Below are 14,037 nucleotides of genomic sequence, written 5' to 3'. Positions count from 1 at the left end.
GCATGAGGTGGCTAAAGTATTGGAGTTTCAGCTTTAGCATCATTCCTTCCAAAGAACACCCAGGGCTTATCTCCTTCAGAATGGACTGGTTGGATCTCCTTGCAGTCCAAGAGACTCTCAAGAGTCTTCTCCAACACCACAGTTCAAAAGCATCAATTCTTTGGTGCTCAGCTTTCTTCACAGTCCAACTCTCACATCCATACATGACCACTGGAAAAACCATAGCCTGGACTAGACGGACCTTTGTTGGCAAAGTAATAATCTCTGCTTTTTAATATGCTATCTAGGTTGGTCATAACTTTCCTTCCAAGGAGTAAGTGTCTTTTAATTTCATGGCTGCATCACCATCTGCAGTGATTTTGGAGCCCCCAAAAATAAAGTCTGACACTGTTTCCACTGTTTCCCCATCTATTTCCCATGAAGTGATGGGACCAGATGCCATGATCTTCGTTTTCTGAATGTTGAGCTTTAAGCCAACTTTTTCACTCTCCTCTTTCACTTTCATCAAGAGGCTTTTTAGTTTCTCTTCACTTTCTGCCATAAGGATGGTGTCATCGGCAAATCTGAGGTTATTGATACTTCTTCCGGCAATCTTGATTCCAGCTTGTGCTTCTTCCAGCCCAGCGTTTCTCATGATGTACTCTGCATGTAAGTTAAATAAACAGTGTGACAATATACAGCCTTGACAAACTCCTTTTCCTATTTGGAACCAGTCTGTTGTTCCATGTCCAGTTCTAACTGTTGCTTCCTGACCTGCATATAGAGGTTCTCTCTTTCTTTCATTACAGATTTCATTTCTTCAAGGTTTTCATGAAGCTTCTGAGCCAAATTTAAGTTCTCCATTTCTATTTTATTCATGGTTAAGCTCTGGACCTTAAATTCTTTCTTCAGTTGCTCAATGTCACACATTTTTTTCTGTGTTTCACTAATTTCTTCTTTTAACTTAAAAAGTCGCTGTTCATTTGCTTTCAGTTCTTGGACCTTTTCTTGTAATTTAGCATTTGAGTTTTCTAAATCCACTTGTATATTTGATATTTCTTCTGTCTTCTCAGAGACTATCCCATTGAGTTTATCAGTAATTTCCTGGTGCTCCTTCAGATGCACCTGAGCTGTTCTTAGTTCCTCTTGTTTTTCTGGGTCTTTAGCTTTTGTTTCTCTGAGGCTTTCCCTGAGTTGATCTCACTCCATTTTGAGGGTTCCCTCCATTCTTCTTAGGTCATCTCTTTCCTTAGTAAACAGATTTTATTTCTCCAACATTTTCATCAAGTTTCTGAATCAACTTTAAGTTTTCTATTTCTGTGCTTTCCAGGACTGAATTCTGGGTCTCTAATTGCTTCTTCAGTTGCTCTGTTTGATACATATTTTCCCTGAGATCATTTTTTACCTTAAGAAGTTGATGTTTTTTCTCCTAAAGTTCTTGGATCTGTGCTTTTAAGGCAGTATTTATGTTTTCTCATTTCATTTGGATATTTGATATATCATCTATCTTCTCTGAAACAATTCCTCTGAGTTTATCTATAGTTTCTTGGTGCTCATTTATATTCATTTGGGCAATTCTTAGCTCCTCTCATTTTTCCAGGTCTCTACTTGTTTCTCTTAGGTTTTCCTTGAGCTGGTCTATCTCTACTTTGAGAGTCTCCTCCGTATTCCTAAGGTCATCTCTTTCTTTTGTAACAGATCTTATTTCTGTAAGATTTTCATGGAGTCTCTGAGTTAACTTTATGTTTTCCCATTCTGTATTTTCTAGAGTTGACTTTTGGGCCTCAAGTGGCTTCCAGTTTTCCATTTCACATATTTTTTCCCAAATCTCACTGACATCTTTCATCTCAAGACATTGATGTTCTTCTTCCCGAAATTCTTGAATCTTTGCCTGTAAGTCAGCATCTGAATTCCCTAAGACTCTCTGGATATTTGTTCCTTGATCTGTCTTCTCTGAACTATTCCTTGCATTAATGGTTTCTTGGTACTCCTTCAGAAGCATGTAAGTAGCTTTCTGCTTTGATTTTCAGTTCTTCAGCTACAGTTTCTTTAGTGTTTTCTTTGAGTTGGTGTCTTTACTTTTGAAGGGCCTCCTGTACCCTTTCCAGTCCATCTCTTTCCTTAATTACGGTTTTTAATTCTTCTTGACTTGCCTGAAGTTTTTCAGTCAACTTGAGCCTGTTGCTTTCTATTCTTTGTAGTGATGAATCTTTGGCTTTGAGCTGTTCCTTTAACTGTTCCAGTTCACTCCTTTTTTCCAGAATCTCACTGATTGCTTTGATGGTAATAAACTGTTTCTCATAAAGCTCTTGCATCTTTTTCTGTAATTCATTTGCTGTTTCTAATTCCTGTTGAATGCGTGATATTTTAGTTTCTCTTTCTGATAGATCCACTCTCAGTTTACCAATAATTTCCTCTTGTTCTTTCAGGTGACAGTGAGCAACTCAGTTTCTAATTATTAGCTGCAATTTCTCTTGGAGTTGGTTCTTTTCAGATTGAAGAAACTCTTGTAGCCTCTGCAGGTCAGCTCTCTCCTTAGGCACAGTTTTCACTTGATCATGACTTTCTTGAAGTCTTTCAGACAGTTCGAGCTTTTCCATTTCTAGCTTTAGTAGTGTTGAGTCTTTGACTTTGAATTACTCCTTCAATTGCTCCATCTCATTCATTATTTTCTTAGTCTCACTGTCTTTTTCTTTCATATTGAAGGACTGTTCTTGTTTGTCTTGAGATGCTTGGATCTTTTCCTTTAGCTTTTCTTGAACTTCTGCTAGTTTTTCACAGGTCCTAGAAAGCTCTTCTTTCTTAATGGTATGGTTCTTTTCTTGTGCAACAATATCCTGTTGTTTTTTAAGTTCGTTTCCAAGAATTCTTAATTCTTCCTGGTTTTCAATGGTCATTTCAACATTTTCTCTTAGGTCAAGTCTTCAGTTTTTCCTTTTCTGCTGTAATACTCTAACATTTGTTGCAGTTCATCGTTCTCTGTTGCTCAGTTAGCTCATTATCCTCAGCATCTATAATCAGAGCTTGGGTTTTTTTGGTTTCCAAATTTTGGCTTTTATCTATGCCAACCATCTTTTCCTGAAATTCATTCCTAGTTTCTCCTAAGTTTTCCTCTATATGCAAATTCTTGCAAGTTTCCTCAGAAATTTTCATTTTTAGCATGTTAATTGTTTCTTGGTGGTGTTTCTAAGACTCAGGAGCATTTCGTAGTTGTTCCTGGATGTCTATATTCATGTTTATAATACCCTGAATGTCAGTTTTGAGTTGGTCCCTCTCAATTTGTAGGCTCTCTTGGAGTTATTTTTGATCATCTTTTTCTTGGGTTAAGGTTTTTACTTCTAAGGTTTGTTGAAATTTCTCAGTAATCAGTGTTTTTTCCTTTTCTACAGTGTGCAGCCTAGAATCTCTACTTTCTAATTGTTCCTTCAGCTCTTCCACTTCCTTTAATCTTTCTTGATTCTCAGTTGTTTTTTGCTGAAGTTCTTGGATTCTGTGAGAGAGCTCTGTCTTCAAAGCCTCCAAATCTAAACCAAGTTCTTGAGCTTCTTTAGAGAGATTTCCTATTTCTTGATTCAGTTTTGTATTCTCTTCAAGGACCTTCTTATTATACTTTTGCTCAGATTCAATAGGATGATTTTTAACATCTTGGAATTCCTGAACAGTGCTTTCGCAACTCAACTGGGAAGTTAGTAGGTCATTTTTAGTGTTCCCAATTTCTTCAAGTAAACCTTGAATTCTACTTTCCTTATCAACTACTTCAGAAGACAATTTGTCTTTTTCTAATGTTACTGTATAGAGCTCTTCAGATTTATCATGTATCTTTTTCCTTAGCATTTCTATTTCTGAAGGTCAGGATTTCAGTTCTGACAGCAAATTAACTTCATTATGCAAAGCTTCATTTTCTTCAACTGCTTTATTCAGTTTTTTCTGCAGATTGGTTATTTTTCTTTCCAATTCTATATTAGAGAGCAAATCTTTTGAATTTTGCCATCTATAAGGGAGGTGAGTTTTGTTATTTCACTGAAACCATCTATAAGGGAGGTGAGTTTTGTTATTTCACTAAGAGAAGATTGTAATTCATTCTCCAGATCAACTTGGATTTTCTTTTTCACCTCCAGCTGACTTTGATACAACTGCATACGATTTTCCATCTGCTTGCATGTACTTACAAATTCTTATATTTTCTCTTTCAGCTTTAGATTTTCACTTCTAAGGAATGCTGATTCTCTTGGCATCAAGAGTTTTGACATCAAGCAGAGTGTGTTTCATTTGTTTCATTGTTGTAGATCTTCAATGTTTTCCAATGAGTATGACAAGTCCATTTTCATACGGTTCTGACTTCTGAGAGTCTGTATATTCCTGTAGCATCTTAATCTGGTCTTCCTTTAAGCAGCTCTACTTTTGAACTTAGTTCGTTCTCTTGATCTTTCTCTGCTTTTCTTTCTAGAGCTTCAAATTCATCCAAATCATTCTTTTCTCTTAATTTCAATTCCATTTCTTCATTTTCTCTTCTTAATTGTTCATAGTCTAATACCAGGTCATCGTAGTTAGCACGAAGTGAATTTACTTTCTAAGTTTTCTTGACTTAGTAGCTTTGTTGCTGGATTCCATTCTATCTCAGTTAATGTATCAAGAGTGTTACTGAAAATATCAGACTGAACAGAGAGATTCATCAGTTTCTTCTAAACTTACAGCAGCCTTTTGTGTTTTTGTTGTCATGTTCATTGGCATATTAAATTTATTTATGTAGTTTGAGTCCTTCATTTTGTTAACTTTCCCAACGCACCAAGGGACTTTTTGGGTTTTTTTAGCCTTTAATTCTTGTGATACTAAGGAAGAAGAGGTCACCAGCATCCTTGTTAGGTTTTGAATTTTCTCAATGTGGACTTTTTGAAGTAGGTTGTCTTCTTCCAAGAGTTGGGCCAGTTGGTCTTTTTCCTTTGCCTGGGCTCAAGTCTCTAAAGAAACCTCCTCTAATTTGCTTTTTAAGATCCATTATTTCTTTTCTATATCTTTTCAAGAGAGCTTCATCACTTGATACCTTGTTAACATAAGGAGTATTCTTTATATATTTGGCAGTGCTGGCAAACTGGAGAGTAATAAGGGTTTCATCAAAAGACACAAGCGTAATCGTGCAGATAATATGTGTTTTTGCATTTCCTCCCAAGGAATTCTGGAGAATTCATGTTAATTTGCTGTCTCGATAATTTATGAAACCATCAACTTGTCCATCGCTAAGTTTCTTGATCACTTGTCCCAAAATAAATAAGCTTTGATTTATATTATAGCGTTCTTTGAGTCACAGACCTTCAGCACTGTTTGAGCAGCCCTTTCACTGCCTGCAAGATCAACCAAATTCAAATGGGACACTTTGACAGATCCTTCAAAATTAGAAGGTTCACCTTTCTCTCTGCTTTCCAAAATCATTCTAAAAATGGTGTGAGAACAGACTACTTCTTTGATTCAGTTTTGTAATTCCATAATGCCTGTTCTTTTCTCCTTTTGTGATCCACTTCAAAGCCATTTCTAATGTATAAACAACTTCTATGAGGTCATCCACATCCACATTCCTGTTGAAGTCTTCCCGAATTATTAAAGGCTTCATTTTTTGAGTATCACAATGTAAGTCTGTAATGATTTCATTGTATATCTCCATGTGAGACACATAAGAGAAATTCCCTACAGGAAACTTCTTAATTTTCTGGAAAGTGTCATGAATTGCCCTGAGTGTTACTCCCAAATACTCTTGTGAACCCATCGTAGTATATGTTTTTCCTGAAGCAGTCTGCCCATAGGCAAATATAGTACCATTTTAGCCTTGGATGGCAGAATCTATGATTAACAGCACAATTTTCTTCATACACATTTTTAGTTGTTCCATTACTATGAAAGACAATCAAAATTAAAGGATTTACTCCCATCAACTTGATAAATTGTAGTATTGTCAGTTTTCCAGTAAACTTGAGTATCTTTTCCAAGCGCTGCTTCTCTGCTATTGAGCAGTCGAACCTGCATGCAGACAGCTACGGCTCCTTCCTTAGCCATCCTGCCTGGTTGGATCCCAGGGAATAGAGAAGAGGTTTTAAAAGAGAAATGAAAGTTGGTTTTCAAGTAAAGGCACAGTAAATTCTAGACCAGAGGTTTTTGTTAGTGGACCTCAGACTCTTAGGAGTGGCACAAGGTAGGTTGCTGAGTTGTTACTGCATGCAAAAGTCAATGAGCTAATAGTTCATTAAATATTGTCTGAAGGGAGATAATATTTCATACATGTGTACTACTGTTTTCCAAGTATGTAAACATGTTCTGAGTAATAAAATGTAAATTGTTGAAAAGGGTCATTCATCATAACTTTAGGTAAATCATCCTTCATTATTTCCGAGTATAAATAGTGAAAGCACAGTTATTCTGTTTTTGAGATTCTTAAAATTCAGAGTGTTGGAAACTTTGTCCTAGGATAGCATTGATTTCTCTAGTTTATTATTATTTAATTTGTTTCTCTAGCAATTAGATGGTGATACATGATATAGATTATGATATATAATAATAAGACCTGTAAAGTGTCATAGAGATGATGCTGTTTTGCAGTTTTACCTAAAGAATTGTGCTCTGAAAATTGGTCTGTAAACACATTTTCTATACAAGCAGTGGTATTTATAGATTTTTCTTTTGCTAGACTGTAAAATTTTTAGGGGGGGAGAATAGATCTTATCATTGTGTTTCTAGGGAGGGCAAAAATATTTATGCTGCAATGTTAAGTGAATGAACTAAAAAAAGGTGCGTGTGCATTTAAGTTTTTGAAATAGTTCTAAAAATTAGCTTTTGTTTTTGTTTCTTTTGATGTAGTCTGGAGACTTTTTTATTAAGAATAAGAGTGGACTTCCTTTAGTCCTAAACCACTGGACCAGGACCAGAAGTTTTGAAGGGCCAGGGCTTTGTGGGTTATCAGTAATGTCCTTGAAGGCTCTGAGTATTTAGGACAAGGTAGGAGTTGGGATGTTAATTAACTACTTGAACTCCTGTCGTTTTTTGGGTGGGGTGGGGGGACCTGGATTTCTTTTTTACTATGAGCTGTTACTTATCCAAATCTTTCCCTGACATTCTCCAGAACTTTATTATTGGAAGGGTGGTCACCACACTAGTAGCAGTACTAGGAGTCCCAGGAGCTTTTTAGAAATGCGGAGTCTCATGCTTCATTCCAGGCCTTCTGAGTTAGAATCTTCATTCTAACAAGATCCCCAGAATATTCCTTCCCTGGTGGCTCAGCTGGTAAAAGAATCCACCTGCAATGCAGGAGTCTTGGGTTCCACCCCTGGGTTGGGAAGATCCCCTGGAGAAGGGAATGGCTACCCAGTCCATTCTGGCCTGGAGAATTCCATGAAACGTATAGTCCAAGGGATCACAAAAAGTAGGACATGACTGAGCAACTTTCACTTTCAGAATGTTCTGTGTGTTCATGACAGTTGAGGAGTGCTAGTCTCCAACTTTTTCTTCTTGAAACATTCTCCAACTTTTTCTTCTTGAAAACTTTTGTTCAAGCCCTAAGTTATTTTTTAAGTGCCCAATAAAATAGGGTAAAACTATTTTCAACTATCTTATTGTGCTGTTTATTTAGATTTTGTGAAGAATGACAAAAATCAGTCACTTGTAGTGAATCTTGAGACTTAAAAGTAAAAATTGTATGTATTAGAGAAAGAGACAAGGTGTATGTTCTACAGGATATTTTATCGTAGGAACAAAAAGAGATTGGGAATTTTGATGTTTAAATGTTGACCTGTGCTTAGTGGCTCAGTCATGTCCGACTCTTTGCTACCCCGTGGACTGAAGTCCGCCAAGCACTTTTGTCCATGGGGATTCTCCAGGCAAGAATACTGGAGTGGGTAGCCTTTCCCTTCTCCAAATGTTGACCTACTAGGAGGTAAAGCAGCAAAGCTACTTACTTAACAATAGCACATGACATTTCAGAGTGCTTCCCTTTCATAGTAACTAGCAGACTGGACTGGCAGGAGGCTGTCAAGAGTGGAGATCAACCAGGAAGCATACCTTTTTATTTGACCATCACGTTCTCAAGATTGGTTTGGGAAAGGATTACTGGAACCTAAGGGAAAGAGAAGGGGAGTTGTGCTTCTGTTTGCTCTGGGGGAGGGGTTTGGATCTTGTAGGACACTTAAGGGGCAAAATAATGTTTCCCATAAAATTGTGTTTGGCCTTTATTTCCTCATCTTCCATTAGTCTTTTCTATTTCCCGTAGCCCCTTAACTTTCATTTAATCCCTATAGTTGCTTTTAAGCTAGCAGCCCTTTCCCCAGCCAACCCTTCACCTCTGTTTCCATTGCAGTTTCCTTTAGCTCCCGTGGTCCTACATCAGTGGTCCTCAGATGTGGACAGTTTTGTCCCCCTGCTCCTATGGAACATCTGAGATATTTTTGGTCACGACTAGGGTAGATGCTGGTAAAAGGCCTACAGTGGTCCAGGACAGCCCTCCGCAGCAGAAAATTACCCAAAGTCTGTATTGCTGAGTTTGGGAAACCCTAACCTGGATTATAGCCGGAGTCCATGAATTTGTCTGTGCCTTTTTAATTCTCATTCACAAGCTTTCAAGAGTTCCCCCATGGAATGAAGTCCAAACTCCTTGGCAAGTGATACAAAACAATTCATAATTGTTTTAAAAATTGCTTTCAAGCCTCATCTTTTGCTCTCATGGTTGGCCCTTTATTAATGATAGATTGAAAACTTGTAGTTTTCTCTTAATTAACAACACAGTTCCTATATGCTTCCTCAAGTGCATTTTTCCCAGCCTATAATACATCTTTTTCCCTAGCTCACTCTGTTTTGTTTTGTTTTTTTTTTTCCTATCTAGACACACTCCTCCTCCAACACTGCTCAGGCATTCATCCTCTCTGTGACGGCTTCTTTGTCTCTCTTCTTTTGGTACCTTGATTACATGTGCATTTTTAATATCACAGTGAGTGTTCAGTTTGCACAACTTTGTTACCTACTAGGTTATGTCCTCTTTTGGAGGGAAAGGTGTGTGTTGTAGTCATCCTTGTATTCCAAGTACTTGGAATAGTTCTTGATACAAAGTAGGCTCTCAACATGCTTTGTTGAAAATACATTTTCCTTCAAGGGATAAGTAATAGTTCAGATACTTTGGAAATAGATGGGACTTTACCATAATTTATGTTATCTGTGATGGGACTTCTGTCTGTAATGTTACTGCTTTTGTATTGTGTTTCTTGACTTTGTGCTTTGTATTGCTGCCATCTCTTTCAGGTGTCTTTTGTCTTTTGTTGCTTATAATGGTATTTAAATGGTATCAGTACCCTAGATCTTTTCATTCAGTATCACATGGAAAGTTTACTTTTGAATTAGACTTTGTATGTGAAGTCACTCAGTCATGTCCGTCTCTTTGTGACCCCATGGACCGTAGCCTACCAGGCTCCTCCGTCCACGGGATTCTCCAGGCAAGAATACTGGAGTGGGTTGCCATTTCCTTCTCCAGGGGATCTTCCGGACCCAGGGATTGAACCCTGGTCTCCCGCATTGCGGGCAGACTGCTTTAACCTCTGAGCCACCAGGGAAGCCCTTTAATCCCTGGCTATTTATGGAAGAACTTAAATCTGTAATGACACAAGTTTGGTGATTTCTTCTACCTAAGAGAAAAGGCCTTGGGCTAATTAAAAGTTTTGGGCGTGATGGGATGGAGGGAGAGGAATAATGAATTCCTCTTTGGAAAAATAAACATATGAGAGCTGTTGGGGAGGGAGAATCATACATCGGATTCATTTAAACCTTTTTTCTATATTGCTTAATGAACTACCGTAAGAATAAATTTCACTAAAGTAGTAACTGGATCAAAAACAAGTCTGGATTTATGAAGGATCTAAATAACAAAAGAACATATAAAGCAATAATTCTCTTGCTTTCAAATGTGTGACTGGAATTTGGGTGTCCTTATATAGATCCTGCTTGACGGGTTGTGATTTTGTTTAAATAAATATTCTTTGATATGTTGAACTTTTTTGATCAGGTACTTTTTAGCCCAATTTCTAAAATACAAATTTTAAATTAGTGGCTTAATTTAGAAGGCTTAATTAAGGCTGTATTATTTTTGCTGTATGTCAAAGCCTTATTTGTTGTGAGCGATGTTATTAGAAGTAACTTGCTTTAAAATTCTTTCATTTGTAATTTGGTTCTGAAGAGTATATTTCTATTCTCATTCACAAAAGTTGTCTGTGATGTCAACACAGAGAGTAATTGAATTGGCTCAAGATTGCACAGAGGTGGAAGTACTGTGGCTTCATGAAACTTTACCCACTGCTGTAATTATTGGGTAGATGGGTAGTCTAGTTGCTTTTCTAAGTTTAATTTTTGAAGAAAATTAATTTTAACTATTTACTTCTGCAGTCTTGAGACAGAACAATGAGTAAAGACAGATTTTAAGTTTTAAATTAGATACCTTCCCAAGAATATATGTTTTTTTCCTTAAAGGAAAAAAAATGGCAGTTTCTCTTTAAGATGCAATTTAGTATAGATCTGCTATAATTAAAAGAGGGAAGATGGTGGAAACTGTTATTAACTATATAAAAAACCCTGCCAACCACTATTAAAATTATTTACTACCTTTATTATAATATTATCTAATGACTCTTGCCCTTATTAGATGGTTTATTTAGTATCAATCTGTTCAAATTACTGAGATTTATAAGACCACTGAAATTTGTGTATTTTTTTAAGGTCTGAGATCATTTCTTTTCATTGAGTACAAGTTGAAGAACGCCTTATAACAGATCAATTGGTACTCTGCCCTAGTTTTATTTTTAAAAATTAAAAAAAACCCAAAAAGTCCATTCCTTAGAAATTGGCTGCTTCTTTTAAGTGAGTGATTCTCAGTAGGAAATAAGGTAGTGAGATGGGGAGTAGAAAAAGATACAGCATGAAGAACTTTTTTGACTGTATTTTGTGCCCTTGAAGCCATTTCTTCATATTGCATTGAGCATAGGTAAGTGCCAGTGGAAAAAATTTGGAAAGCATTTACTTTGCTGATAAGTTAATTTCTGTTCATTAAAGTCTTAATAAACTCAGATTATAATGGATTTCACTAAAACATCTGTTGTTTTCTGTAATATTGTTGTTAGGACTGTGGGTTCTTTTGGAGATGTGTGTTCTGGGGTGGGGATGGGGAATGGTGGGTGGGGCTTATAAGGACGTTAGAGGGAGTGTCTCAGTAATTGTACTTGTTTCCTAGTCCACCATTCCTGATACCTTCTGTGTGTTAGTTACTAGCTTAGATTAGTGTGGGGGTTGTTAGGAGTGGCTTGGTTTCTTTCCTTCTTTTTCCTAGCCAAGGAAGTATCGCCTGGGGATGCTGGAGGAGAGGCTAGTTCCGATGGGATCAAAGGCACGAAAAGCAAAGAACCCTATTGGCTGCCTTGCTGACAGGTGTAAATCAGGAGTACCCATCAATATGGTTTGGTGGAACAGAGTCACAGAAAACAATTTACAGGTAAAAATACTTTTTTTAGACATTTTTGAAAGTGAATATTTTGGCTGCTTTCTGTGTCTGTGTGGGGTGGTGGGTATGAGATTGGATGGCTTAGCTGATATACTTAGGTGTTTTTTTTTGACTGAAGTAAAATTAGTGGCCCATTAACTATGATTTTGTTTTGTGGCTTTTTTGCACTTTCTCTGCTTTTATGTTCCTGTTCTTTTATTAAATTTAGTTTTTCCTGTTGGATTTTGTTAACAATGCAGTTTATTTTTAATACACAAAGTTGTTCAGGGTACTACATTAAAAAGTCATATTATAAAACTGATTACAGAAAATCTCATTTATTTGGAATCCGAATAACAGAAAGCTCTATGTGTTGTCTTTTTGTACATTTTTAACTAGATTAAAAATTGTGTCTACACAAGCTTGTCAAGTGTTGGCTCTGAAACCAACTTCAACAGTATGTTGTCATAGATGCATTTCAGTCTTTGCATTTTCTGTGCTAATGAAAATGAATTTTTATAACTCACAGGCTAGTTCTCATATGAGTGAATCTGAAGTACCCACTGAATAGCTTGGATCATATTCCATTTTAATTTGGATTATAGTCTCATTTAAAGACATTGGTAATTGTATAAAATGGATAGCTCTACTAATCAAAATTTCAGTTTGGCTGGAAGTAGAATATCTTTCATCCCAAACTCCCTGAGTAAGTGTATTGTTTTTCATATATTGCTAGCCAAAAGTCTGTAACTCCACATATACACATCACACTCAGAAAGGGTATTACAAAGTTAACAACTTGGTTTTATTTCTGTCACCAGCTTTGTATTATGAAGAGGTTTCATAGTACTTTGGTCTGTTTAATGTTAATACCATATCAGTGTCTGTACTGCCTTGGGCACAGAAATAAAAGTTATCCTGAAAATACTGCACATGTCACTGATACTTTGGTAGTGTTTTTTTAAATATAAGGAAAAATAGGGAAGTGGCAGGGGGGTCCACATAATCAAATACTTAAAATCTTCAGTGGAAAGTTTGGGATATGTCAATTGTGAATAAGAATATAGTTTACTGAATTTTTGTTTTTGAGATCAGGAGAGGATTTGATGTGGTTAGTGTTAGAATTAGTCTTCAGTTTTAAAAAGAAAGCCTGAAAATAAATTGGGTCCCAATTTATGTTGGTTTCAGGGGACACATGGATAATGCAGAGGCACGGCCACTTGACTGCCCCATCTGCCCACGGCTGTCCTTCCCCCTTATCTCAGTGGTAGTTTTGAGGTACCTCTTTTTAGCATAGCTTGAAAAATCATTAGGTTAGTATAAGAATATGTGCTAGCTAGAGTTATGCTTTATTTTTAATTTAAAAAGCTGGTGATAGATTTTGGAGAAGGAAATGGCAACCCACTCCAGTATTCTTGCTTGGAGAATCATATGGATGGAGGAGCCTGGTGGGCAACACCCGATGGGGTTGCGAAGAATCAGACATGACTGAGCAACTAACACACAGTTATAGATTTGCATTCAGTGTGTTAAAGACTGAATTGATGTTATCTGAATCTAATACTTCAAATACTAATAGTACTTTGTGCTTCAAATAGTTAAAATAGTTCTTTTTCTTTTTTTTTTCCACTTTTAAGGGACATGAGGAATGCCTTATTAGCTTAGTCTGATGTTGGAGGGACAGTGGTACCTTACAGTATTAGTCATGTGGTGTCTATTACTGTCTTTGTGGATTCCTAGATTGAGTACCTGGTACTGTTTATTCAGAGAGCAAAGAGTATGTCAGTGAAGTTTTCTTTTCCATTGGAGTCTTTATCTTTTTTTGTTCTATAAGAAAAGTAGTTTACATAAATCAGTTCTATATGGATTCTTTTTAATTTTGTATGTTTGTTTACTTTTAGGTAGTTTAGATTTTTCACATATAAAAATCTTTATAGATATATTCATCTTTCCTGTTTCATTTGTTTCCTTTCTTTCAAAGCTTAAGTCTTCCAATCCTAAGGTCAGAAAAATATTTATTTGTATTTTATTTTAGAATTATAGTTGTGTTTCTTAAATGGTTACCTTGTGCCAGACACTGCACTGAGCTCTTTATGTATTTTGTCTCTTTTGGTCTCTTATTGGACAGTTGTTATTGTTAAGTTAAATATTTTTAGAGAAGCTAAGTAATGTTAAGGTTAAACAATGGTCAGTGGAGAAGCAGAAATTTGAAGCCATGTGTGTCAGGCTTCAGAATCTCTTCACATATGTGTAACATAGTTCTAGCTCTACTGCGTGTAGGCACGGAATGTAGCTTATGTGTGACTCCACCGTATTTGTAAGGTTTGTCTTTTTTCCCTCATGATTCATCTCTTTTTTTCTCGGTGACAGTTAACTTCACTGCCTTTCTTTCTGGAACTTTAGATATTTCTTTACATTTTCTTAATCTTGACCCAACATCTTTTTGGAAGACAGATTTTGGAAAAAGAAGTTTTTTTACTTCTGAAAACAAAACAAAAAACCAAACCAAACCCCAAACTAAACAAAAACCTAAAGTGACAACGAAAACTTCCTCTGAAAGTTTCTTC

At 36.4% G+C, this 14,037-nt stretch overlaps 1 protein-coding gene and 1 pseudogene across 10 annotated transcripts in view; one reads left to right on the top strand and one right to left on the bottom strand.

The window, feature by feature from the left end:
* Positions 1–14,037, top strand: part of PAN3 (poly(A) specific ribonuclease subunit PAN3) — a 123,083-nt gene that overhangs the window by 33,105 nt on the left and 75,941 nt on the right. For 7 of the 10 annotated variants that reach the window (XR_009739991.1, XR_009739990.1, XM_061434876.1 and 4 more), the window contains exon 5: positions 11,321–11,482. The exons of the other annotated variants lie outside the window; for them this stretch is intronic. Coding sequence is in view for 5 of the 7 variants with exons in the window: in XM_061434876.1 (XP_061290860.1) it covers positions 11,321–11,482 (162 nt within the window). In the remaining 2 variants the exon portion in view is untranslated. The remainder of the gene's footprint in view (positions 1–11,320; positions 11,483–14,037) is intronic. 10 annotated transcript variants of the gene reach the window in all.
* On the bottom strand, positions 3,836–6,118 carry LOC133258370 (centromere-associated protein E-like; annotated as a pseudogene).

The sequence above is a fragment of the Bos javanicus genome, chromosome 12, assembly GCF_032452875.1.
Source record: "Bos javanicus breed banteng chromosome 12, ARS-OSU_banteng_1.0, whole genome shotgun sequence".
In the NCBI taxonomy this organism is placed as follows: domain Eukaryota; kingdom Metazoa; phylum Chordata; class Mammalia; order Artiodactyla; family Bovidae; genus Bos; species Bos javanicus.
Note: the sequence above shows the minus strand (reverse complement) of the source record. Positions and strands in the feature narration are given on the sequence as shown.